The 27,219-nt window shown below is 35.5% G+C and overlaps 1 protein-coding gene across 3 annotated transcripts in view; it reads right to left on the bottom strand.

The window, feature by feature from the left end:
* The window catches only part of VTI1A (vesicle transport through interaction with t-SNAREs 1A), a 437,247-nt gene that overhangs the window by 400,031 nt on the left and 9,997 nt on the right, over nucleotides 1-27,219 (bottom strand). For all 3 annotated transcript variants that reach the window (XM_044665578.1, XM_044665577.1, XM_044665576.1), the window contains exons 2-3: nucleotides 20,567-20,625; nucleotides 16,507-16,617 (exon numbers count right to left, since the gene is read on the bottom strand). In XM_044665578.1, the coding sequence (XP_044521513.1) occupies nucleotides 16,507-16,617; nucleotides 20,567-20,625 (170 nt within the window). The remainder of the gene's footprint in view (nucleotides 1-16,506; nucleotides 16,618-20,566; nucleotides 20,626-27,219) is intronic.

Raw genomic sequence — 27,219 nt, 5'->3', positions numbered from 1 at the left:
CCATCTATCTGTGGCCCCTACTTAACCATAACAATACTGGGCACCATTTGTCAATACCCAGTCTCTGATTACAAGGAGGAAGAGAGGACACCTTCTCAGCCAATAAACATTTATTAAGTAAATACTATGTGTTAGGAATTGTGCTAAGCACAGAAGTTACAAAGGAAAGTAAATGCCAGGCCCTGCTTTTAAGAGATCACAGTCTAAAGGGGGAGAAAACATGCAAAAACCTTTGTACAAACATGCTATATAAACAGGATAAATTAAAAATAATCAACAGAGGGAAGGCTCTTGAATTAAAGGAGCTTGGGAAAGGATTCCTATATAAAAGGTGGTATTTTAGCTAGAATGTTAGGAAAGCCAGGAAAAAAGAGATGAGGAAAGAAAGCATTTTAAGTATGAGGGACAATCAGTAAAAATTCTTGGATCTGGGAGATGGGAGTTTTATTCTGGGAACAAGAAGGCCAATGTTATAATACTTTAGAATATTTTTGAATGGGGAGACAGGGGTGATAGATGGGGAAGGGAGTATAAGCTATAAAAAGACTGGAAAGGTAAATGCATTATCTTTGTCTCTAATCAAATGAGATAATATTTGCAAAGTGCTTAGTAGTGTCTGGCACATAGTAGGCTTTGATAAATGCTCAGCCTCTCTCCCTTGTTTACTCACTGGCAAAAAATTACTTAACTCTATATGCCCAAATAATACTTTTCTGTTTTCTTGGGATTTTGAGAGTTTGTGATGAAAATGTTTTTAAATGAATAAAAATATCTAATCTTGGAGTAAATAGGACAAAATATTAATGAATCAAAAAATATCAACGAAGTATATAAAGAAATTCTAGAAGACACAATTATCTTACTTTGGATGTGACACATTTTTAAAATGGCAGTGTTTAACACATACCACAGCATTCTTTTTCCGGTATCTTTTTTGATATCTTTAGACAAATAATTAAAAAGGTAATTCATGATTTCAGTAGATTTTTAGTATATTGCCAACAAATTGACATAAGACTTAAGTTACATCAAGTTAGAAATTGTTCAATTTGGTCACAAAGGAAACTTCAATTCTATATCCCTGTCCCCACTTTCTTAAAAAAATAAATCCTCTAGTAATTCTACTATCGAGTTGTAAGATTCGCCCCCCCCCCCCACTAATGCACAGCTATCATCATTTGGAACCAAGTGGATTTTCTCTCTTTCTGCTCCAAATTCACTAGGCTTACTGCCAAGAGAAAGTACCGACACAAGGGAGGCAAAGAGCAATTTCTGTTGAGATCAATGAAGATGTTGACCATAACAGAATCCTATTTATCTATCACATCCAGTGCTTTTTCCTTTCTGATTAGAGATTACTGGAGATTTCTGGACAATTTGTGTGCAAGAAAAAGCAAGCAGTTACTAACAGCTTTGTAATACTCTTAGAGAGAGGGAGAAAAAATTAAGCCTCCAGTTGAACCCAGAGACAACTTTTATTAACTTTCATTAAGTGAATTGGAGTGTCTGCTTTTAAGGCAGCCAAAAACTGAACAATGGGAAATGGAAAATTCACATTAAGAAGGTCCACTGGCTCAGGTTTAAGAGACCAAAAGTATAACCCAGTTAGTTTGGTTTTTGTTTTCAAATTTCTAGTTCTGATTCTGATACAATTGGCAAACCAAAAGTGTCAGTAGCCCACCTGTATAAAAAAAATTATTATTCATATCAGAGTGTATCTCTATTAAAAAACCATCAAAGGGTATTTATCAGTAACTCAATTTAGATCATCAGCAAATTAATATTTAAAAGACTTTGACTTATGATAGCAGCCATATAGATAAATGCCAGGTATTATATTGGATTTTGTCAGCATTTCTCACACTTTGACTTTTTTTTAATGGGTATGATGATTTGAAGGAAAAAAAAGTTATTCTAAACCATATGGAAGTCAATACTTCCACTGATTAAAAAATGTCAATTTCCAGTATCTAAACTGCACCAAACCTCCCAAAGTAATGCTCATTTCATTGAAGGAAAAAGAATCTCACCACCTGTTTCATTCTTCTTTTCTTCCAAATGTTATTCCACATCAACAGTCAAACACCTTCTTTTTTTGTTTGTTTTTGAAGTAGAAATTCATTTGAAGTTGGTGGGTATTTATTTTATCAGTGATGGTTTGACTGAAATTGTTTTAATTTTGGCCATACTAATTCCAGTTATTTAGTATATCCTTATGTTTAGAGTATATGTGTGCTTCTGCTTTTCAGAAGTAATATTTTTAATCTAAGATAGTTTAAGAAAAATTTTAATTACAGATTTGAAAAAATAACATGATTAATTACTTGAGGGCACTAAGCATAACTATTAGGTACTACAGCATGGACTAACTTTCCCCAAGCTTTGGAAATGACCACTCGCTTACTAACCCATGTAGGGGTGGTGGTGGGGTTGGTAGTGGTGGCGGTGGTGGTAATTTATTCTTAATAAGTAGAAGAAAATTCTAATTTCCTTCATTTTACTTCTGGTATCACTTTCAAGAGGAGTGATGATTGATTTAATAGGTAAGCATAAATACATGTATGATTAAGAGTTAATTCAAAGATTCATGCCACATTACTTAAGAGACTATCTCTGATTTAGGCATTAAGGCTCCTACTTATTTATTTAATATTGGGTAATAAAAAGCAAGTATAATGGGTGAGTTTTGAACTATCTTTGCCGAGTGATCAATTAATTTTATATATTACATACTAACTTTAGAGAAAGAGTATATTTTCTGGAGATACATATAGGTTTGTTGGATATAATAGCTTTTAATATCTCCCTGTTCTTATGAGTAGAAATGTAGAGAAAAGGAAAAAAGTCAGATAAAATCTTTGTTACCACCAACTATTCCAACTAATTCTCAAAGGATCCTATATTTTAGGATAAGGGAAACTTGAGGATAGGGAAGGGAGAGTCTGGGCAAAGATTACACACCAGAACAGTTCCACGTATATTAGTATATCTAGAAGAAACGAATTTTCATTTCATCCTTCCAAACCTCATCCATCCAAAACTTCCAAACCTAGAAAGCCCCAAAAGATGGACATTTGAGAGATCTATTTCAATATGACTTTGACTCTAAAGTATAGTAAGTTAATCAGCAAACATGTTGCATTTCTCCAAAGAGAATGCCTTTCTTTACCAGCACACCTTTCTAAACCATTTCACAATTTATTTGCTACTAAAACACAAAGAAACATAACATCTCCAAGAAGCCCAAGAAGATATGTTTCCAGCTTATTTTAATTGACTACACATAATATTTCTTTGACCTGGGAAGGGGTAAAATACTTTGTAATCATTGTAAATTATCTGTGACTTTGCTGTTACCTTGGAAATGAGTCACAGAAGAGCTCTCTTATAAAACAGAATAAGTCAATATTTCATGGAAGTGTGCATCACAATCAATCAATCAATGCCTTCTCACACTATGCAGTGTCTGTTCTTGTTCTCCCACAGTTTCCCCACAGAAGATCCACCCAGAATCCTAAAGGCCTTTTTCTAAGTTTTTGGTTTTTTTTTTTTTTTTTTTACATTTTCATAAGTACCAGTACAACACTCAGATTGTCCAGCTAAGATTAGAAAAGAGGTGGGCTCAGTGTGTGAGGAGAACAAAAAAATAATGCATTAACAAAACAAAATTCAATAGAAAGTAAAATAACCCAAGAGTAGGTTAGAATTAAGAATGGATTTTGAGGGGGCAACTGGGTGGCTCAGTGGATTGAGAGCCAGGCTTAGAGATGGGAGGTTCTAGGTTTAAATCTAGCCTCAGACTCTTCCTAGCTAAGTGACCCTGGGCAAGTCACTTAACCCCCATTGCCTAGCCCTTACCACTTTTCTGCCTTAGAACCAATATGCAGTATTGGCTCTAAGACAGAAGGTAAGGGTTTAAAAAAAAAAAAAAAGAAATGGATTTTGACATTTCATATTCTAGTTCCTTGGATGCATTACTAGGTATTTCGATCTGTCTTGCTAACCAAACTGTGTACTTCCTTTTTTTTTTTTTTTTTAACCCTTACCTTTCATCTTAGAATCAATACTGTGTATGGGTTCCAAGGAAGAAGAGCAATAAGAGCTAGGCAATGTAGGTTAAGTAACTTGCCCAAGATCATACAGCTATGAAGTGTTTGAGGCCAAATTTGAACTCAGGATCTCCCATCTCTAGGCCTGGCTCTCCATCCCCTGAGCAGCTAGTTATCCCCTTGTATGTTTCTTAATAGTTCTCAAGCATTTGTACATCTATTACCTTATTTAGGTAATGTGCCACAACAAATGTCAAAAAACAGACAGTTTAAGATGTTTAGACATAACAATGAGAATTACTATTTTAAACTATAGAAAGGTTTTAAAGAAAAGTCATTATAGTGCTGTGTAGTCATTTCAAGATGCCAACATCACAAAATATATTCTTAAAAAAAAAAAGAGAGAAAATCTGAGGTTCTCCCTTCACACCCTTAATCCAATTCCAGGTCAACTTTGGCCATGACTAAATATGAACATTTTTCCAAGACTCTTCTGATGAACTTGTACAAGAAAATTTCAGGATAATAAAATTTGGATGCCATCTTAAAATTTGCTCTAATGGAATATAACCTACTTTCCCACTACAAAGGCTTTAGAGCCTCAAGAATTTATAAAATGAATTTGTTTTATAGTCACTTGCTTCCTGACAATCTATAACATCAAAACACTTATGCATTACAGGGTCATTCAAAGTAAGGGCTTTTAAACCATGACCTGATGGACTTCTTGAAAAGAAAATCAAAAAAGCAATTTGAGTAAAATGTTTGGTGCTATGTGAGTATTTTTAAAGGCTACTTTTTTCCCATTTCTGATAGCAAAAGAATAGAAAGTTAAACAATATAAATGCTGAGGAATAAATGAAATTATACATATTGGTTTCTAAAGATCAACAGAAAGGGAAAATCCTTCTTTACTAAACCTTTCCTGTTCCCAGTCTGATTTCTCATGTAGGAAGGTCTGGAGAGCTAAAATGAAGCAGAAATCCTGAGCTACAGTGACACAAGCTTTATAAAATTAACTATACCTTTTGTAAGTATGATTAACCACCATCTGAACCTGCTGAATTCTCCTTAAAAGACACAAGCTAATAAATAAGTCCCTCATTTGTTTTAAATTTTGTTTAATGTTTTGTGTGGTTCCTGATTAATAAGAATAAAATAGTCATTTAAAAAAATAACTTGAAAAAGGTGACTAAAAAGAATGGGGAGTGATGAGTCCAGGTTCATTTCTACTTCTACTAATCACACTGCTAAATATGGCTTCCAACAAAAGGGGTATGCCAGACACAAAGAGATCCTATGGGATTTCAAAGAGTTAAAAAATATATTGTTTTGTTTTACATGATTACTGCCAGACACGGAATTTACACCTACTCCTTGTATAGATAGTGAAATTCACTAATTCTGTACTGAGCTAAGCACCCTCTAGGTTCTCTAAAAATGTCAGAGAATATCGCCACAAAAGCCTTTCATGATGGTGTGGAGTTGATCTTGGGATCTTGAAGATTATGCCAAGGCAGTGAAAGCTCTGGAAAATCCTACTAAATTGGAAAAGCTTGAGTATAAACAGGTGACAGTTGGCAGTGTCTGTTGTCCATAGTCAAGCCTAGTTAAGTTTGGAGAAATACAACACTAGAAATCTGGCTAACAGGAGATAAAACTTTTCAGCCTCTGAAACTTGAGCAACCTAGCCTATTATGAGGAGCAATATCTACTTGTGGTGGAATCACAGATAAAATCTTAGATCCATGAAGTATGGAAGTATTACCCATGCTATATGCCTTAGTAATGACATTTTACCTTTATATTTCAACATTTTGTGAGCAAATTATTGACTTAGATTAAAGAAGATATCATTTTTTGGTCAACTAAATGATTTTGTTCCCAATGGATACTATTTCACATAGGAAACAAGCAAGGTTCAAATGTATGTATATGTAAATTACTTTTCTTATAAGTGACAGCTTTACTCAATATTATATGGAGTTGACCTTGGGTTCTTGAAGGGTGTCAAAGAGCACAAGCTCTAATAGGTCCTACACCAAGCAAATAAGACTTCTACTGCCAGCCAGGCCACAAACATTATCCTTTGACATCTAGCCTAGCTAAGACCAGGGTCATTAATCATCAGAAAATAGATCATTAGGCAAAAGACCTTTTTGGACCTAAATTAATAGAACTGCCTGCTGAAGCCATCAGAACCAGAGAGTTGAGAAACGGCCATCTACATTGTTAAAAGATATAACCCAAACAATGTTAAAGGACTTATGATGAGAAATGCTATCTACCTCCAGAGAAAGAACTGTTGGTATAGGATGAACGTGGATCAAAGCATACTGTCTTTCACATTTTGGGGTCTTGGTTTTGTATGAGTGTACTCTTAAAAGAATGACCAATATGGAAGTGTGTTTTGCATGATAATAAATATTTGGCCCAGAAAAAAAATACCCAATACTGATGAAACCATGGATCTTTTGAACTATTTAAGTACTAATGCCAATAAAACAGAAGTCACAGAATGGAATACTTAATAATGTGTTATTCTTAGTATCAAGTCAAGCCAACTCCATAAACATTTATTAAGGGTTTGCTGAGTGCCAGGCATTGTGCTAAGTTTTGTGGATACCAAGAAGGGCAAAACCAGTTTCTGTCTTCAAGAAGATCACATTCTAATGGGGGGAGACAACAGGCAAACAACTATGTACATACAAGACATATACAGCTTCAATAGGAGATAATCTCAGAGGAAAACTACAAGCAAAAAGAGGGACCAGAAAAGTTTTCTTGTAAATGGTGTGACTTTAGCTAAGATTTGAAGGAAAGCAGTAAGAGGAATATTCTTGGCAGTGTCTTGTGTGAGGAACAGTTAGAAGACCAAGTTCAAATCCCATCTCTAACACTTGCTAGCTATGTGTCAATATAACTTTCTGTCAAAATCTATTTATCATCTCCAGATAATCTGATAAGGAAGGCTTAGTTGATAAAGAAATGGGACATGGGAGACAATCTTTCTGTTAGCTCATAGCTGCTTCTCCGAAGTGCCATTGAGTCACAAGTTTATTATATATGAAAATTCAAAATCCCTTTCACCCAGAAGAACAGAGTTTCACAGCTGTGCAGAATTACAGTTTCAACTTAGACAATACAGAGAAGCTTCAGAAGCTTCAAGGTGAAGATAAAGTACAAGATTGGATTGTAGCTATCTCATTATCAGTTAGTTAAGTCTGGGAATATTTGCTGGGTTGGGAGGTCCCTGAATTTTTGGCCTTGGCTTTAAGACTGCTTTTAAGCAGGTGCTTTTTCTGACCAAAGGTGAGAATGTTAACCTCTTGACTGCTGGTTTGCTAAGAACTTAAAGTTTTCTGATAAGAAAAGGTGTGGATCAGAAAAAGAGTCAAAAGAGGAGTCTAAGATTTTTATCTATTTGAGACTCTGTTTCTCTTATTGGCCTCCCACAACTTTCCTCATCTGTAAGACAGGAATAATAGTATCTTTAACCTCACAGGGTTATAAGATTCAAATGAGATAATATATGCCAACTGCTTTATGAATTTAAGCACTGTATATTATCTATCTATATATACATAAACACACATGTTCTCATTACCACCACTACTCCTCACTACTACTATTAGTAAAATTAAACAGAAATATAACCAATCCAGTGAAGGGATTCATTTTTCTAGAATATCCCACTCTATTTTCAACTAAAGAAGAGTTTATAAATAACCAGCAAAAAGTTCACCATTTGTGAGCAAACAACTTAACCTTAAAAACAAGGCTATTTTTGACTATGGCAATTAGTCTCTTCATGTTCCAAACACCAAATAACATTTTCCCATTAATTTTTAAACCAATGAGGCTTTAACTTAAAATAAACTGTACATCAAAAGAATGGAAAATAAACAGCCAAGGAACACAATTTGACGAATTGGATTTATTTAGTTTATTTATCTAAACAGGGTCCATTGGATCTCTTTAATAGGCTGACAGTTGCACTGGGCTAGTTAATAAAACATTCAACATAGTATCTTCAGCCAATATAGAAATGCAAATCCCACTAGAAATATTTTATTCATGAGGCAGTAATTTCAGTTACTACCCAAGTTTTTAAAAAAAGAGGGGGAGAGAGAAAAGAAAAGAAAAAGGAAAAAAAAAAAAAGGTGCTATGCTAACAAACACTGCCATCTAGTGACCATCACTGGACTCAAATCTGTAACAGGTCAATAAATATTCTCTTAAAACCTCATCTCTTCCTATCTTTGCCTTTATGCCCTCAACTTCTTCCCAGGTTAAGAGGAGAGTAGCTGGGGAAAAAGCCAAAGGAAAAAGGTCATCAAATCGCTGACTTATTTTGAGAAGTGGAAGTGTCAGGGTTGACCATCTTCAGGACAAAAAACTGATCTTCTTTGGCATATCAGTATCATTTCTAACTTCCTCTCCTACTAAAAGAGCTTAGGAGAGTTAGAAATGCCACAACATCAACCCAGCCACTACTTTCTGTCTTGTGAAAAATATTCTCCTAAGTTCTATTTCAGAACTCAAATTCTAGTGAGGGCAGAAAAGGAAGCTAATAAAACCCCAAAGTGACAATGACAGGTCCTATCAGATTTTAACAATATCTAGAACTAGATACATGGGGTTTTATAAGTCTTAGTCCAGTTTTAAGATATTAAAGCATAGGGGTATTTAGGTGGCTCAAATAGATGAAAGAGTTGGACCTAGAGACAGGAGGCCCTAGGTTCAAATTTGGCTTCAGATAGTTCCAGACTATGTGACCCTAGGCAAGACACTTAACCCTTGTTGCCTAGCCATTAATGCTCTTCTGCCTTGGGAACAGGCTCTTATTATTAATTCTAAGAGAGAAGAGGAAGGTAGGAAGGAAGGAAAGAAGAGAGGAAGGAAGGGAAGAAAGGAAGAAGGGAAGAAGGGAAGAAGGGAGGAAGGGAGGAAGGAAGGAAGGAAGGAAGGAAGGAAGGAAGGAAGGAAGGAAGGAAGGAAGGAAGGAAGGAAGAGAAGAAAGGGAATAAAGGGAGGAAGGAAGGAAGGGAGGGAGGAAATTAGAGCATATATATAGTAAGGGCTTAATGAATGCTTATTAACTGACTATTATTCTATCTATTTACTACACAGTGTGTCTCACAATTCTTAGTGTAGTTGTAAGTATTAGAAGATTTAGTAGCTTAAAAATGCACTAAGGTTTCTAGAATACCTGGGATAGTAAATAAACATGATAAAAGCATCTATTTAGTTTATCGCTTAATATATGCACTTTATTTTTATCTCACTGAATCTTCAAAATAACCCTGTGAGGCAGATAGTACAAATGAAGAAACTATGGCTAGAGAGGGAGAAATTTTGCCTAAGATCAGATTCTAATAAAATGAGACTTAAAAATCTAGTTCTTCAGGGTCTTTCAACTATATCCCTGCTTCCTCTGATGAATATTCAGATGTGGACATTTTTACTGACATTAGTATATATATAATATATAATATATAATCATATTGGTATATATATTCATATATACCTATATTTATTTTTGTTTGCATATACATATATGTATGCATGCATGCATATATACTCCCTATAGCAATATCTATAAAATAATTTCTACGTCATTCTTATTCAGTTGATGGAGTTGAAGTAGGCTATTTATAGCTACATGTATACAAGTGTATTTATAATTGCTTATATTTAAATATAAATATTCTGCTTCAACTCTATCCACTGAACAAGGATGACATATAAGTTATTTTAACAGATCCCACAGTTATGTAAAAGGTAAGTAGTTGGAAACTCAAAGCAACTATTATAAAAATAGTTGAACTGGCAAAAAAAAGGCATAGCTTCCAAAGTAAAGAAAATCTATTAAGGCCAAGCTCCAGTGCAGCACATGGGGCCAACAATGAAATATTTAACACAAATTCCTGTTATGTTCAAGTATACATGGGAGGGAAAGGGGTCAGGAGTACAGCACCTTTACAGAATCCTGGATCAAGAGACCAGAGTGACAGAAATAAACACAGCTCAGCACCCTGAAGGCATTTACTACAGCTTGGTGGATAGATTTTCGGTTTCCTCACCACCCAGAAGATTCCTTCTGAATGTTGGCCTTTGAAGTTAATGGGAGCTCTGTGAGCAGCCCCGGTACCTGAGGTGAAGCCTGGAATGAGAATCTAGCCAAAGCATGCCAAATGCACACTGATTTCCTAATAACTTTAACCAGGCAAAACTTCCCCTCAAATGAAGCACTTCAGTTTAGTCTGGGAAACTAGAGGCAAATGTCAAGGTCCAGTCCACCCAAGCAAATAAAGATGATGACTTCCATCTGACAATTGAGAATTGCTTATCAAGAATTTATGGGAAATATGTTCCTAGTCTTAGACCAGCTATTAGGAAATGGGCATCAAACACATTTCAGTATCCTTAAGGCTTTCCAAAGGAAACACTACATAAAATGTTACAAATAAAATGTTTAGATGGTTATTGTTGCAGAAATCTCTTACTCCTGAAAATATACTTTTCAGAATCACCTAGCAGATAGGAGTTAACAGGATAAGTAAGCTATCCAATACAAATAAAGAACCATAAGAGACCAATAAGAGTGTGGGGTTGAACAAACTGAGGAACTGCTTTCAGGGAGACACTTTTTCTAGTTTGGCTTCAAATTCCATTTTTAGAGTGGCTATTGGGTGGAACCATGGTGGGAGTACTACACTGATAGAGAATTTGTGGTGACAGTCTTGGGATGAGTACATTAGACTTGTGACTGAGAATCTCTCTGCCAAGAGATCTAAATCACACTCAAACATAGGAAAAATATTAGATAATAAAGCATGTAAACAAATGTTCAAACTCTTGTCCTTTCAATTTAAGTAAAAAACCAGAGGACTCAGCTTTCATATTTGTTCTTCTTTATACTCCCTCAGGCTTGTGAAAGGTACCAGAATGTCAGGCCTCGCTTCTCCTGAAGTCTGATACTTAAGTTGTCTATTCACCTACCTAAAGAGAGAGCACAGGCAGTGGCAGTGAAAGCTTCAAGCTGTTCCCCAACATCCCCTGAACCCTGACCTAAGGGACCAACTCTAATAGTCTGAAGAGAGTTGGGTTTCCAGGACTACTCAGCCTCACTGCTGAGACTGTCAATAGAAGTGCCATTCTCTGATGTAGACAGCTATCCACTAGGAGCTGGCCTAACAATCAGATCACATAGACTGCTTGCTAAACAGGAAAATGATAGCATTTAGTCACCACCGAACTGGGATAGAAGTGAACTATAGACTCAAGGTTAAAAAAAAAAAAACCCTCTCTATTTCTAACATTCAGCATGATCTAATCCACTACCCAAAACCACTGCTTTTTAAAAAGGAATTTCCACTTACAGCTGTTAGAGAAGAAAAAAGAAATAATGCAACTATATCATTAGCCACAAGATGGTGCCATGGCCACAGTGCTAAAGACCATTTCATTCAATACAAAACTACATTTCTATCATTTTTAATGAGGAAAGATAGTACCTAGTAACTTCACTTTCTCCATCTTCTTTCTTCTTGCTTACTGAGACTCTACTTGGTCAGAGGGGCTTGTAAAATCTTTAGCTGTTTTTTAGAAATAGACAGTAATGTTCATCTTTTGGAAAAAAGATGAATGACTACAGTGGAGACTCAAACTACTTATTTGATTAATAAATGCCTCATTTTGGGGGCAGCTGGGTAGCTCAGTGGATTGAGAACCAAGCCTAGACACCAGAGGTCCTAGGTTCAAATCTGACCTCAGACACTTCCCAGCTGTGTGACCCTGGGCAAGTCACTTAGCCCCCATTTTCTAGCCCTTACCACTCTTCTGCCAAGACGGAAGGTAAAGGTTTAAAAAAAAATGCCTCATTTTTATTAGCTACATTTTGACTCACGAGGAAAACAACCACTAAGTGTAACATTCAGCTAAAGTGATACCTTCAATACAAACCCTATACTAACACCCCTATCCCCATTTTCTAGTACCAATTCTGGAAAATAACTTTGGTTTAGATTTGTATTTGCTTATTTATATATGTCTCAATCCCACTTGCTCTCAAAAGAAGGCAAGCCACTCAAGAGCAAAGAATGTTTCATTTTTGTCTTTGAAAGCCTAGTACTAATATGGTGCCTAAAAGAGGTTATACAATGCTTATTGAACTAAATTATAATAATAACAACTTTTAAAACAATCTGTCCAATTACTCTGTTCATTCAAGGTAAGGCAGAGAGTTTAATTAAAATTCTCAGTGTTCTGTCTATAAACTGCCAGCTCTCATAATTTTCTCTTTAAGTCAACATTTTCAGATAGAGGTATTTATCAAATAAGGATTTGCTCATCAGATCTGAACAGATGAGAAAATGAAAAGCAATTATTAAACAAAAAAAACTAATACCAAATATGCCAATCACCCAAATAGCTAATAGTTCTATGATATTGTATAGCTAAACAGTTTCACCATCTCACTTCTCCTTAAATCACAAAAACCTTTCTGTTCTCCTAAAGAAGCACTAGCCAATGGCTGAAACCTAGTGGATTAAGAAATATATTGAGGGAAAAGAGACTTAGATCAAGTTATTTAACTTTTTCCAACTACAAAGACTTCTGGGTCTATTTTCCTTCACATTGATAAGAGGGCTGAACTAAATGATGTTAACATTATTTTTTTCATAATTTCATAATCTTTTCATTATGAAAATTTCACTATACTACAAAAATCTATAATTGCTTTCCCTTACACACAGCTACAACTACAACTACCTCTATGTCAACTACTACTACTACCATTTCTATCTAGTCACATTAGTACTTAAAAGCTCAGAAGCTCAGTGGGCCCAAGTGACAAATCTGAAATTTATAATATGGAAGTTTCAATGGTGTCTCTCTCCCTACTAATGCAAATTTAAGTTAATTCAATCAAAGATATTTACAGAATGTTACCAGAGATACCTAAAGCTCTCCATAAATTACATTTTATACGATATTTGCCTTATTTTTAAAACCAGAGCCTTAAAAGTTGTAGGATGCTGAGGATCAGATTTTATTGATGGTTAATTATTAATATGGCTCTGGTGAACTACGGGAAAGAAAGTTGTTGTACCCAAATTTTAATACCTAACCCAGGTTCATGGCCGGAGGAAGAATCACACTGACAATGCAATATGCAAGAAGAGGCTCATTCTTTACTAGCAATAATAGCTAGGGTCCCTAGGCAGAGAGGCATGCCTGAACGACCCCTTGGAATTCTCAGCCAAGAGTTTATATAGAAATGTTTGGGGAAGGGGGTTGGTACATACATAATTATCAAGGTAGTGTCAGGGACAGGTGGTCAGGAAGCATCTGGGGGTGGGGGGTTCAGGGTCAGGGGTCTGGAAGCATTTGGCAAACATACATTAAATAGGCAAATATTGTAAAGCAGGCAAACATAGACAAACATTCCTCAAGAAAGTTAATATTCATCAGATAAGATAGCTTCAGTTTTAGGTTTATGATAGGGGGAGATAAGGAAGACTGTGCTGGGAAACCTTGGGGGCTGGGGGTAGCTTGCCCAGGCCAGAAATAGTTCAGTAGACTGCCAGACTGATTTTTAAATCCAACAAAGTAAACTGTCTTTCTTTGTCTCTTTATTTGGCATAAATATAAAAAACTACAATAAGGCTGAAAAAAAATCTGATTTTGCAATTAACAGGGGCAGGGGCACTTTTTAAAAATCCTTATCTTCTGTCTTAGAATCATTACTATGTATGATTCTGAAGCAGAAGAGTGGTATAATTGGGTTTAAATGACTTGCTCAGGATCACAGTTAGGAAATGTCTGAAATCAAATTTGAACCCAAGTCCTCCCTGACTCTAGACCTGGCTTTCTATATACAGAGCCACCTGGCTGCTTAAATGGACACTTTCTGACATTTTGTTTAGTACTCAAAATTTTTATCAATGCTCCAGCATTCCAATACATTTCAACAATCACTTATTAAGCATCTATTATTAACAAATTACTATGCTAGAGGCCAATAAAGACAAACCCCAAAAAGCCTCACCCTTTAAGGACAAAGGAAAAATAACACATACTCACAAAAGTAAACACAAAATACATACAATGTAAATGCAAAATGAGGTGGGAGAGCATTAGCAGCTAGTGGAGGGGTGGAAATTAGGGTAGGCTTCTTATAAGGAGTGAATCCCAAGGGAAGAGAGAAATTCCAAAAGTCAGAGGTAAGAAAAGAGGGCAGCCTGTACAAAGGCAAAAAGGTAGACAAGGAGAAGTCATTTACCAAGAACAGAAATGCCTAGCACATAATATATGCTTAACAAATGCTTGTTGATTAATGGGGTTGGGGTGGGGAGTGGAGCATTGAGTATAGAGGGATTGGGTTTGGAAAAATATGAAATCAACCTACAAGGATCAACTGAGAATAGATTGAGGGTTTTAACTGATCCCTAGAGGAGTCTATATCTTATCCTAGAGATATTAGGATAAGGGCATGATCATAACTCTGATTTAGGAATATCAGTTTTGTAGCTGTATAGAGGCTAGACTGGAAAATGAAGAGAAAAGAATGAGGGAGTCCAATTATAAGTCTAGTACATTAGTGAGGATGAAAGGTGCTGAAAGCCTGATTTAATGTGAAAGCCAAAGGATTAGAAATAAGAAAATCAATGGGAAGAGCTACAAGATAGAGTCACATCGGTAACCCTTGCAAATAATTAAATGGGGGCCAGGGCAGGGGTGGAGGGAATAATAAAGAAAAGTGAAAAATGGAAGATAACTACAAGGTTTCAAACTCTTGTGGCTTCCCCTTTTACCTCCAGGATCAAATATAAAATTTGTTTCACTTTTAAAGCCCCACAGAATCTGGCCCCTCCCTACCTTTTCCAATCTTCCTACATTTTATTCCTCTCCACATATTCTATGACCTAGCAACAATGGCTTCCTTACCAGCTCCTCACTGGTTATAATCCACCTCCAGGCTCCACACCTTTGGATAAACTCTTGCAGGCATGGAATATTCTCCATTCTCACTTCTGCCTTTTGACCTCCTTCAAGACTCAGTTCACATTTCATCTTCTTAAGATGCCTTTATCAGTCCTTCTTCCTTTTAAACCTTGCTAGTGTCTTCCCTCTGAGATTACTTCCCATTTATTCAGTATATATCTGGTGTGTAGTTCTTGCATGTTGTCTCCTCCATCAGAACATGAGCTCACTGAGGGAGGGAAGGGACTGTATTTTACCTTTTTTTTTTCCTTCCTAACACTCAGCAGTCAGGAACATTAGAATTATTTAATAAATGCTTGTTGATGAACTAGTCAAAATGAATGAGTTACCTACGGACGACTTAAGGAAAAAGTGTCCGGCACATATTGTTATATGCTCAAGTAGGAAACCTGTACTTTGGGTTGGAAAGGAAGAGGTCATTAGTGTTATGATATCCCTGGAACCTCTTTGTCTTATGGCTTAAGGATATATCCTATCTCCTTTGCAGAGCTGCCCAACCCTTATTAGGATTATTTGTATTTTAATATGTTCTGTGGCATGACACTTATTCGAAGGTTGTTTTTTTCTTCCCAATGTCTTCTCAATAGGCTGTGCTCATAACATTATCCCTGCAACAAACTTATTTAGTGTCTTGAATGAACAGAACACTGTGCTAGGCATTAGGATAGATAGGCCCCTGCCCTCAAAAAATGATATCTATCCCACCAATAGTTATAATACAAAAGTAATGCACAATATCCTCATTAGGGAGCTGTGAAACAAGATTCTATATGAGGTTTTGGGGATATACACACATTTCAGACTAAAGGAGCCTTCTTGAAAAGACACCATGTCAGGCTTTAAAAAAAAAAGTTGAAATTCAATAGGCCAAAGGGGAGGGCACAAAGGAAATAAAACACATAAAGACACAAAAATATGCACATATTCAGGAAAGGCAGGGGGAATATACAGAGGACAATGAATAATCCAATAATACTACCTTTTTACTGTTGCTTAAATTTAAAGAATTAAAATCAGAATCATAAAGGTCAATGTCACTTAATAACTAAAGAAATATAACAAGGGATTTTAAAAATATAATTAACAGGAGAATTTTCATTCTCTTCCAAATAAGTATATATCACATGAAGGAAGCTTATCAGAGGGAAGAGGGCAAACTGAAGTCTTTAAGGTCAGAGACTATTAATTATAAATTCTTTTAAGAATTCAGTACTTTACAATGCTCAGTAACTTATTTGGGAATAATGGAACAGTTGGACAGAAGTTTGAATTACTTATTGATCTATCATGTTTGAAATTCTATTGTTAGCCAAAAACTACATTCGATTCCCTAAGCAAAATTTTGAATAAACAATGAAGTTCTATCCATTTAGAACTGGTTATAAGAGGTGAGAAATTCAGGACAAAGTCCTACAAATATGACTATGAGTAGAATTTGACTCACAAAATCTGTTTCAAGTTTTCCCATTTCTTGCTTGTAGCTCCTCATTCTGCTGGTATACATTCCTCTACTTTGTGGAGGGATCTCTCGGACTTCCAGGTCCATCTGTTCAAGCTAATGAGGAAGGAGGAAGAAAAAATTATTTGAAGGCTTTAATAAAAGCGGGTGGTTCAGTGGATTCAGAGCCAGGCCCAGGGATGGGAGGTCCTGGGTTCAAATATGACCTCAGAGACTTCCCAGCTGTGTGACCTCTGGGCAAGTCACTTGATCCCCACTGCCTAGCCCTTACAACTCTTCTGCCTTAGAATCAATATACAGTATTGATTCTAAGAAAGAAGGCAAAAGTTTTAATTAATTAGCTAATTAATTAAAATAAATAAAATCACAGAATTTGGGAGATAGAAGTACCCTTTAATTCAATGCCTTAATATATAATATATATAAAAAAAAGAAAACTGACCCAGAACCATTAAGTGATTTATCCAAGACTACGCAGCTACTTCATGGTGAGATTACTTTTTCACTAAATTTATGTAATGACTTTTCTCCAAAAAGTACTTATTCAAGAAGTAGTACAAAACATAAAAGTGTCTTCTGTTTTACCTTGCTAAAAATCTTTCCAGGACAAAATAGAAAACTTTCTATTGCTATTGCAAGTTTTACATTAAATGTCTTTGGAACAATCTAGTGATTAATTCAGCAACTGGGTTCCTGTTTCCTATTCTTGACTTACTCAGAAGGATAGGCAAACAAGGGCAAAGAGGTAGAAAATAGGATCTATTACTTAAACCATTTTATCCCTTCTGGTTCTCACTTTCCTTCTGAGATCCTCAGAAGCTACCTCTGAAGATAATTACTGATGCTAGCCACAGAAGAGAATGGGCTGCAATCTTGAAAACATTTAGGATCCCCTTGAATCATTTGGGAGAAGAGGGGAAATAATAGTTGCAAATTAGATTTTTAGAACTGGTTGGTAAGTTTTTAATAAAATTAGATCTTTTATATACAAAAATTTGATATATTTATAGTGCAATTTTAAAGTCTTTGGCAATAGAACATACAATAGATATATCACAATTATATTCTTTTTCACTATCTATATTTTAGTGTAGTTTTAAAAATTTTGACTACATATTATCTAGTCATTCTGACAGGAGCAGTAAACTTTCTGAAGCTTAATTGTCTTTCTATTCAACATAATCAATGGATAATATATGCAAGTACTTCGTAAACTTTAATATGCTAAATAAATAATGGCTATCAGAATTATTATCATAGCTGTTAACATTAAACATTTATCTCCTATTATTACTACTGAATAGTAAGAAATTAGAGCTAAGTAGCACAAATGTGTATGACTTGTGGATCCTCCACTAAAGTCCTACTACTCTAAAAGGTAATGTAGTATAGTACAAAGAACATTGGAACTTAGAGTCAAGGAGCCCTGGGCAAGTCACTTGACCCCCATTGCCTACCCTTACCAATCTTCCACCTATTAGTCAATACACAGAAGTTAAGGGTTTAAAATTAAAAAAAAAAAAATCTACTTCTAACACTTCCTCGCTGGGTGACTAGAGGCAAGTCATTAAGCCTCTCTGAGATTCAATTTCCTTATCTATTAAAACGAGAATAACATCTTTAGCACTTACTTCCCAAAGTGATTGTGAGGCTCTAATGAGATAACATATATGAAACTGTTTGCAAACCTTGAAGAGCAATAAAAATATTAGCTACTGTGATTATTCATTATGGGATGGCCTTGTTGCTGAAAGGTATAGGAGTAAATGACAGGCCTTGGCAGGTCCTACACCAAGGCTTCAAGTATGAGCTCAGAAACGGAGCATATAACTACCAGTCAAGAATCAACCTAATTCAGAAAGACTCACCATCAGGTTTCCAACATAGTGATGAGTTTTTTGGTCAGAACAGCATTTTAAGACCAACTATTAAGTCACAGAATAGTAAAACGAAAAAAGGATCCACATAGATCCTTGAAGAATAACAGTTCTAACTAATTTTTTTCTTTTTTCTTTGTCATCTTCTTTTTTAATAAACCATTACCTTCTGTCTTAGAATAAATACTAAGTATTGGTTCCAAAGCAGCAGAGCACTAAAGGGCTAGGAAACTTGGGTTAAGAGACTCACCCAGGGTCACACAGATAGAAGTGTCTAAGGCCAATTTGAACCCAGGACCTCTCTCTAGGCCTGGCTCTCTATCCACTTAGCCACCTAGCTGTCCCCTAACTAATTTTCTTTAAATAACAACAAAAAACCAAGAGATTCCTATGTGCACCTAATTTTTTTTTAAGTAAATAGCTTTAACTCAAAAGAGAAACACTTTATAGTCTGAAGTATCTATTAGCCCAAATAGGAAAACCACAGGCAAAAATCATAGTGGCAAAATGGTAATATGTATGAGGCACCAAAAAACTGGAGCAAGGCCTGCTTTTGATACCAATCACAGAATAATGAGCAAATCACCTCAGCTCTCTGAACCTCAGTTTTCTTATCTGCAAATGGGAATAATAATTTTTCCATACCTTCCCAGCAGGGGGAAGGTGTTATTGTGAGATAAGCACTTTTTAATTCCTAAAGTGCTATCTATAGGTGAACCATTTTTCTTTATACCAGAATAATAAATTATTTGTAATATTTTAAAAATAAAATAATCTTGGTCAAATTTTTCTGCAAAAATCTCTAAAAACAAAAAAGATTATAAGCTCCTCGAGTATATACATAAAATATATATAGATATAGATATAAAGCTCCTTGAGTATATATAGAGATATAGATATATAGATAGATATAAAAATATTTTGTATTTTTAAAAAAGCAACTTGTGAGACAGAGACAATAAGTCCAGCATCTCAAAGCCCCAGAAACAATTCCAAAACCATGATAATGACTCCCTACCACAAAACAAACCAGGTTGGTAATTGGGGAGGAGAAGGGGTGCAGGTTATGAGGAAGTCACTCCTAAGAGCTCAGCAACAATAAAAACAATTGAGAAGAGATGCCAATCTGACAGTTACACCTGATGCAGAGCAGTCTGGGTCAGTTTGCCAACCAGAAGGAAAGGAGCACTCTGATTAGCAGATGATGGTCAGAAAGGGGAGCAGTCTTTTTGCCAGAACGCCAAGAAGCAGGGTAGAGCCACAGGAGACAGAAAGAAGAAAAGCAGAGAGAAAAGGGAAGAAAGCAGCAGACAGTTGAATCAGTAGAGATTAAAAGCAGCAGTGGTTGGCAAAGATTAAAAGCAGGGAAGGGGATGATGGCAGGCAGCAGACAAAATGACAGCGGAGAAGAGATTCTGCAAAGGAAACCAGAGGATGAACAGCTTTTCACCTCAGTACCATAGTGCTTGATGTAAGACATAAGGAATCTTGAACTTCAAGGAGGGGTAGGTTAGGTCAAAGCAACCAACTCACCTCAACGGCCCCTGAGGGCATCAATGTATCATGCTAAAGGCATACAAACCAGCATGTTTCAATGATCTATAGTAGTAAAGTATCAGGCTAGGTCATTCAAGCTCCATGTCTTATCTCACCTACATATGTATTTGTATTTATAGCACATGATTATGTTAACAACAAAGTGTTAGAATATGGTCCATATCCTCTGTTCAATAAAGCAGGGATATAAATAACTTATATTAGAAAAATTCCCATTAAAAATTAAAATAAAATGGTTTGGTCTATAAAGGGCCTAATCCTTGGCTCTGAGGGAAATTCTTTTATCAAAAAATTTAAGATACATTCAAGATATCTAATGTTTTACTATGGAAAATATAGGTATTTCTATAACAGAAATCCTACAAATTCTCCACATCATCTTATAAGGCATTATAAATTGCAGGCAGTTAGTAAATATTTTGTAATTGCTAACAAGATATTAAATCTTCACTTATCCAAATAGATTAATTGTTTTACATTAAAAGAACAACCAACAATTTTTCCTTCTACTTCAAGTGCTAAAAAATAGACTGGAGAAAAATTCCCAAGATCACATTTCATCTACTATTGGCAGCCACTGTATTCTAATTTAAGAGCCAAATTCTACTTACCAGTTCCTTTGCTTCCTCTAGCTGTTTCTCCACATTAGCAACCATCTGCTTCTTCTCCTCTGAAAATAACATCCAGTAAATATTAACAATTTAAATAAACTTAATATTTGTCAATTCCATTTTCATCAATATTTTGTTTTTTGTTTGTTTTTATGGTAAAGGAAAAGGTTAGAATTAAGGTTAAGGTTAGGAATAAGGTTCAGGATTTCATCATCATTTTCAATAAATACTTTCTCCCTTCTGATCAGTCAACTCAAGACAGTACTTTAATATAGATGGCTAGCCCACCTGGAATTTCTGAATACAATGGTTCTCAGCCTGTTAAACAAAAATGCAGAGTCTCTCCCACTATGTCAACTATCATAAGACAATTAATTTAGAGCAGGAAAAGACTTTGGAAGATGTTTTCTAATAAATATATATATATATCATATGGCACTGGTTAACCATGGGGAGAAAATAACAAAACACAAGTCAAAAACATTAGGTTATTATGAAATAGGCTGTCAATTGTTGATTTATTTATTTTATTTTTTTATGTGTAAAAGAAAATCACACATATGCAAACATGATTCTTAAGAATGCTAGAATTTTACTCCTTTCAATTCCTACTTAAATATGTATTTTCTATCTCTTCTAAAGTTGTAAAATATTGTTGGCATATATATGACATGTATTAATGTGTGTGTGTACATATACACACACACATATATATACACAGTTGGATTAAGATGTAATTCCAGAAAATAAAAGACTTAAGATTACCAAAAGATACTGATAGACTAGAGACATAGAGTTGAATCTAATAAGATGAAATTCAACGAGAAAAATGTCAAGTCCTACACTTCAGGACATGTTCAAAAAAGTGACTGCAAAATCATGAGATAGGAAAAGCTTAGACAGCCATCTGAAAAAGAACTGAGGATTTTAGTGAACCACAGGTCAATATGACTCAACAGTTTGGTGTGACGGGGAAAAAAAATCAAATTTGGGTTGCATTAAGAGAAACATAGTTTTCCAGGAATAAGAAGGTAACTATCCCTCTTGACTCGTGCTAGTCAGAAAACATCTGTAGCACTGTGTTTACTTTGAGGCTCCACAAAGCACACAGTGACAGGTAACCAGGGTGGTTAAGGGACTTGAAGTTCATTTCCTCAAAGTAGCCACTGAAGGGACTATGCTTATTTAGTCTGGAAAAGAGAATTCTGGGCTGTGTTTAAGAATCTGAAGGACTGTCATGTACAAGAAAGATAAGACTTGTTCTGAAGTAGTCAATTGAAGCCAATGTTAGGAAAGGCCTCCTAACAATTATAGCTGTCCCAAAGTGGTATGGGGCTGCCTCCAGAGGTGATGAGTTCCCCCTCTATAGAGATGCTTATACAGAGGCTGGCTATGTTATAATGAGAATTTGTCTCCTTGTAACTTTTAACCACTGTTCTCTCTTAGAGAACAAGTCTAATTCCTCTTCCATATGATTGCCTTTAAAATACTAGAAGACGGCTCTCATGTTTCCCTGGCATCTTATCTTCTCTAGACTAAATATGCCTAGTTCCTTTACTGGATCTTCATGTGAAGTGGATTCCAGGCCCTGGTTACTCTCTGAATACTCTGGCTTATGCACGTCCTTCTTAAATGATGGCATACAGAACTAAGCACAACACTTCAGAGTTATCTGATGAAGGCAGAATATGGAGCAAATATCACTTCTCTATTCCTGGGAGCCAGGTTCCTTTTAGTGCAACCCCAGATAAAATAACTTTTCTTTTTTTGTATTTGGACCTCCAGAGACTAGGCAGTAGGCATTTTTTAAAAATAATCCATACTGTACATAAACTGATACAGCTGCCATATCACACTGTTGACTTCTAGTGTTTGTTGTACAATAAGATCTCCCAATTTCTTTTTTCCAAAACTGCTATTTAACCATGCCTTCTTCTATTTGTGAAGGTGATTTCTTTGTACTCAAAGAAGCAGCTAGGTAGCTCAGTGAGTGGATAGAGCACTTATGAGATAAAACTGGAGCTCAGACACTCACTAGCATGTGACCCTAGGCAAGTCACTTAACCTCAGTCAGCCTTAATCCACTGGAAAAGGAAATGGCAAACCATGCCACTAACTCTGCAAGAAAACCCTGTGGACAATACTGGCATGCTATGGTCCACAAGGTCATGTGGAGTTGGACACAATTGAAAATTAACATATGACAACATTTATCCCTAATGAACTTCATTTTATTAGATTTGGCACAATGCTATAGTCTATCAAAATATTCCTGCCTTTGGCTGACATTCCTTTGAAGTTGAAAGTCTGGGTAGATTTTTTTCAGGAAGCCATTTGCAAAGGGGAAGTGAAAGAAGGACAGCAATTATTCAGTTAGGCCCAAGGAACCACATGATACTACCTCTTCCTCATCTTCATCTTTTCCTTTCATTGCTCTTCCTACACTACATATTCTCTGATTCCCCAACACATGTTTTATTACATAGCACAATTGTCTAGTTCCCATACAGAAAGTAAAAATCTACATTATTAAAGGCCTAGTTATTTTTATTGTATTATTTCTTCTATGAAAGTTCTCAGTAAGTAGCCATTCAACATTATTTTTCTACCAAGAAACTTCTTTAAAAGAAATGTGGAAAATAAGGAACAAGAAAATGGCAAAAGGGTACAATCCATCATTGAAGTAAAATCTGATCCATGTGGAATTTCTACAGAGTTAGATATGGGTAGATAGTTAAGTCGGCGAGGGACTTAACTATATGTTTTCCCCAATGAGACACCCTAACAAATACAAATACATCATAGTCTTTTAAAACCGAAAAAAATACCTTGAAACTATCTAGTTCAAATTCTTTTTTTTTTTTAACCCCTACTTCCATGTTAGAATCAATACTGTATACTGGTTCCAAGGCAGAAGAGCAGTAAGGGGTAGGCAATGAAGGTTAAGTGACTTGCCCAGGGTCACATAGCTAGGAAGTGTCAGGTCAGATTTGAACCTAGGACCTCCCATCTCTAGGCCTGGCTCTCAATCCACAAGAGCCGCCCAGCTGCCCCCTAGTCCAAATCCTTTTTACAGATGAGGAAACTGAAGATCTCAAGGCCCAGAGAGGAGATATGCCTGACTTCACTCAAGGTCACAAAGCAGAGGTAGAATCAGAACCCAAGTCTCCAGCTCTAAACCTTTATTGTAACATACTAACTAAATTGTAACTATAGGTGGCATGTAGTACTAGAATACTATTGAAAAAATGTAAAGTATTCTCATGCTTCCAAATAATTTAATATTACCAGTATGGAATAATAGTAACAATTCACATCCAAGTTTTAAATGTCTTAAGTTTTACAAAGCACTTTTCTAACAAAACCTTGTGAGATAGATTGGGCAGGTATTATTATTCCCATTTTACAGATAAGAAAATTGAGGTCTGAGGGATTGAATGACTAGTGTCTGAACTAAGATTCAAACCTTATTTAATGTCCATTGCTCTCTCCACTATGCCAAATTGTTTCCCAGGGGTAAAGGGAATGCAGAGGTAACATGATAAATGTTTAAAACCTCTGATGACCAGGCCTGAGAAGGTGTAAGTTAAAAATTAGCACAGTAGGGGGCAGCTGAGTAGCTCAGTGGATTGAGAGCCAAGCCTAGAGATGGGAGGTCCTAGGTTCAAATCTAGTCTCAGACACTTCCTAGCTATGTGACTCTGGGCAAGTCACTTAACCCCCACTGCCTAACCCTTACCACTCTTCTGCCTTAGAATCAAAGGTTGAAGGTAAGGGTTTTAAAAAAATTAGCACACTGATTGCTACATTGCTCTGTTCCCTGTGCATACAGAATATATAATTATTTACTTGATAGATCCTACAAAAAGAACATTAGAACTAAGAAAGAAATCCTTAGTGGAAACTATGTTTAAACAGAAGTCTGTGGATAAATGAATAAAAAAACAAAAACAAAAACAAAACTCCAAGATTACTCTTTGGAGGTTTTATGTCTCTTAATAAATTATACTGGAATGATTTTCAAAAAGAGAATGCCACTAAGATGAAGTTATGGGCATTCTAAGAAGCAATTTTGCAATTCCTGATGATCATTCTGTATTTTTTTTAAAAAGGACACAAACTCAATTGGGCTTTGAAACCTAAATTAACTTTTTGCTTATTTCAATACTCCTAACCTCTTCACATATACATATTAAGATATCCCTCCTTTAATATTCACTAGAGAATAGCACTCATTATAAAATGGATCCTTATTGAACCCCATCCAAACAGCTTTAACTACTTAAGTATCAAAAAGACTATTTGACTTTCTTGTATATTATTGTGGTCTTGTTTATAAAGGAAACATAGTCTGGATGCTAAAGACCACATTTTACTCAGGCCACAAGATAATATGTCTGTTTTTCCAAAGAGGCTGTATTTTTAATCATTGTAGCCTCCCTTCTTCTAAACTTTCCCTGCTCTGATCTTCTTAAAGTATAAATTTTTGTCATTTCTCTTCAGTAACTTCCCAGTGCCTCCTGGGCATATGATACAAATGTTTTAACTTGGCACTCAAAGTTCTTCAAAACATAGCTCTGGTCTCCCTTCCCATTTTTAGCCCCTACTGCTCTCCCATATATTCCTGCCAAACTGAATTATTCACCATTCCTCAAATGAGCCCCAGGCCTATTCTGCCCTCTGTTCTTTGCTTATATACCATTCTCTTTTCCTAAAATGCCCACACCCTTCATGCTACCTATTACAATCATCTATCTCCATCCTTTCAGGTCCAGCTTCAATAGTAGCTTCCTCTATGAAGTTTTCCTTGTTCAACTCACCTAGATTTCTTCAACTTCCTTTGAATGCCTACAGTACTTTATTTGTACCACTTTTACCACAACTAATTACAAATTATTGATAGAAGATAGCATAGCTATATCCACGAATAAAAAATTATAAGAAGTTTCAATCATACACATGCCTGTATCCTCTTCAGCACCTAGCAATGAAGTGACTACTCAACCAATGTTTGTAAATGAATGAACCAGTCTGGTCATTCAGAAAAATCCTTATTGTTAAAAATGAGGCAGGAGGAAGGAATAAAAAACTGTGGTAAGATAGATATTTTCCAACTAAACTGAAAAATGAAGTGTTAGCAAGTTTGACTTCTGATTTAAATAAGTTTTTTATTTAAAAATATGAAGTTTTTAGTTGCTAACAATAGAAAGGCAGTAGTGAGATTGTTATATTAACATATAGTTTTCAAAAAAATAATTTCAAACTAATGGCAAATATATGAAGGAGAGCTCAAATCACCAAAAATAAGCAACATGCACATCAGAAACCATTTTATGTTCAGCAAATTGGCCAAGATAAAAAACTGGAAGTGATCTATGTTAGAGAAGTTATGAGAAGGCAGGTATACATTAATACAATGTTGACGTTATGGACTGGTTTAATCATTCTGGAAAGTAATTTGAAATTTTGTTAAATGTCCCTAACTTTTGTCCCAGAGCTACTTATATACTCCAAAGAGTTCAATACAGAAAGGCCCTTTAGACATATGTACCAAAACATCTAAAGCAGAATTTTTTGTGATAGTAAAGAGAACGTCTAAAGAAATTGTAGTATGTGAACATGAGAATATTACTGAGCCAGAAGAAATAACAAAAATAAGAAATTCAGAAAATTTTTGAAAAAACACATATGAGCTAATGCTAGGTAAAAAAAACCAGGATAACATACATAGTGACTACAAAAATGTAAATGAAAACACTAATACAATGAAACAATGCTAGGGAATTAAAATGAGCAACTATAGAAAGAGTTGAGAAAATGTACCTCTCTCCCTTCATTGACAAGTTGGAAGAAAATATGCATGTGGGATACTACATAATCTGTCAGATATAGTTAATATGTTGGTTGGTTATGTTGAATTTTTTTCTTTTTCTTTTTAAATCTTTGTTAAGTGGGATGACTTGGGTAAATAAGAGAAGAGGAATATAATCTGAAATTAATATGAGTTGGTTAATAAGGTAGTATTTTTTTTAACCCTTAATTTTTGGTGTATTGTCTTATAGGTGGAAGAGTGGTAAGGGTGGGCAATGGGGGCCAAGTGACTTGCCCAGGGTCACACAGCTGGGAAGTGGCTGAGGCCGGGTTTGAACCCAGGACCTCCTGTCTCTAGGCCTGACTCTCACTCCACTAAGCTACCCAGCTGCCCCAATAAGGTAGTATTTTGCAAAACTTCACATGGATAACTCATATCATATTGCTTACCTTCTCAATAAGTGGTAGGGGTCTGGAGGGAAGAAGAGAATTTAAAACTCAAAACTTTTTTTAAATGAATGTAAAAAATAAAGGAAGAAAGAAAACATTTTTAAAAAGAAATGGATATGATATGAAAACAAAAGGCAACAATAAAAAATCATTTGACTATAACACATTTTTCTCAACCTCAAACACCTCAGTTTGCACAACTTGAAAGAATGCTCCTTAACCTTTGAGTAAGCCATTAAAAAAACCCAAAAACCTACTAATTTTTATTGATGGCAGATGCTATATGAGACAAAAATCTGGACTAAATTGATCTTGTATATTTGACCCAATGTTGTATGTTTTCTGTTGCAGAAACACCATAGGATAATAAGTTAGTACTCAATCACAAGTTT

This window comes from Gracilinanus agilis, chromosome 2, assembly GCF_016433145.1.
Source record: "Gracilinanus agilis isolate LMUSP501 chromosome 2, AgileGrace, whole genome shotgun sequence".
Classification (NCBI taxonomy): Eukaryota; Metazoa; Chordata; class Mammalia; order Didelphimorphia; family Didelphidae; genus Gracilinanus; species Gracilinanus agilis.
This window is presented reverse-complemented; position numbering and strand designations above follow the sequence as displayed.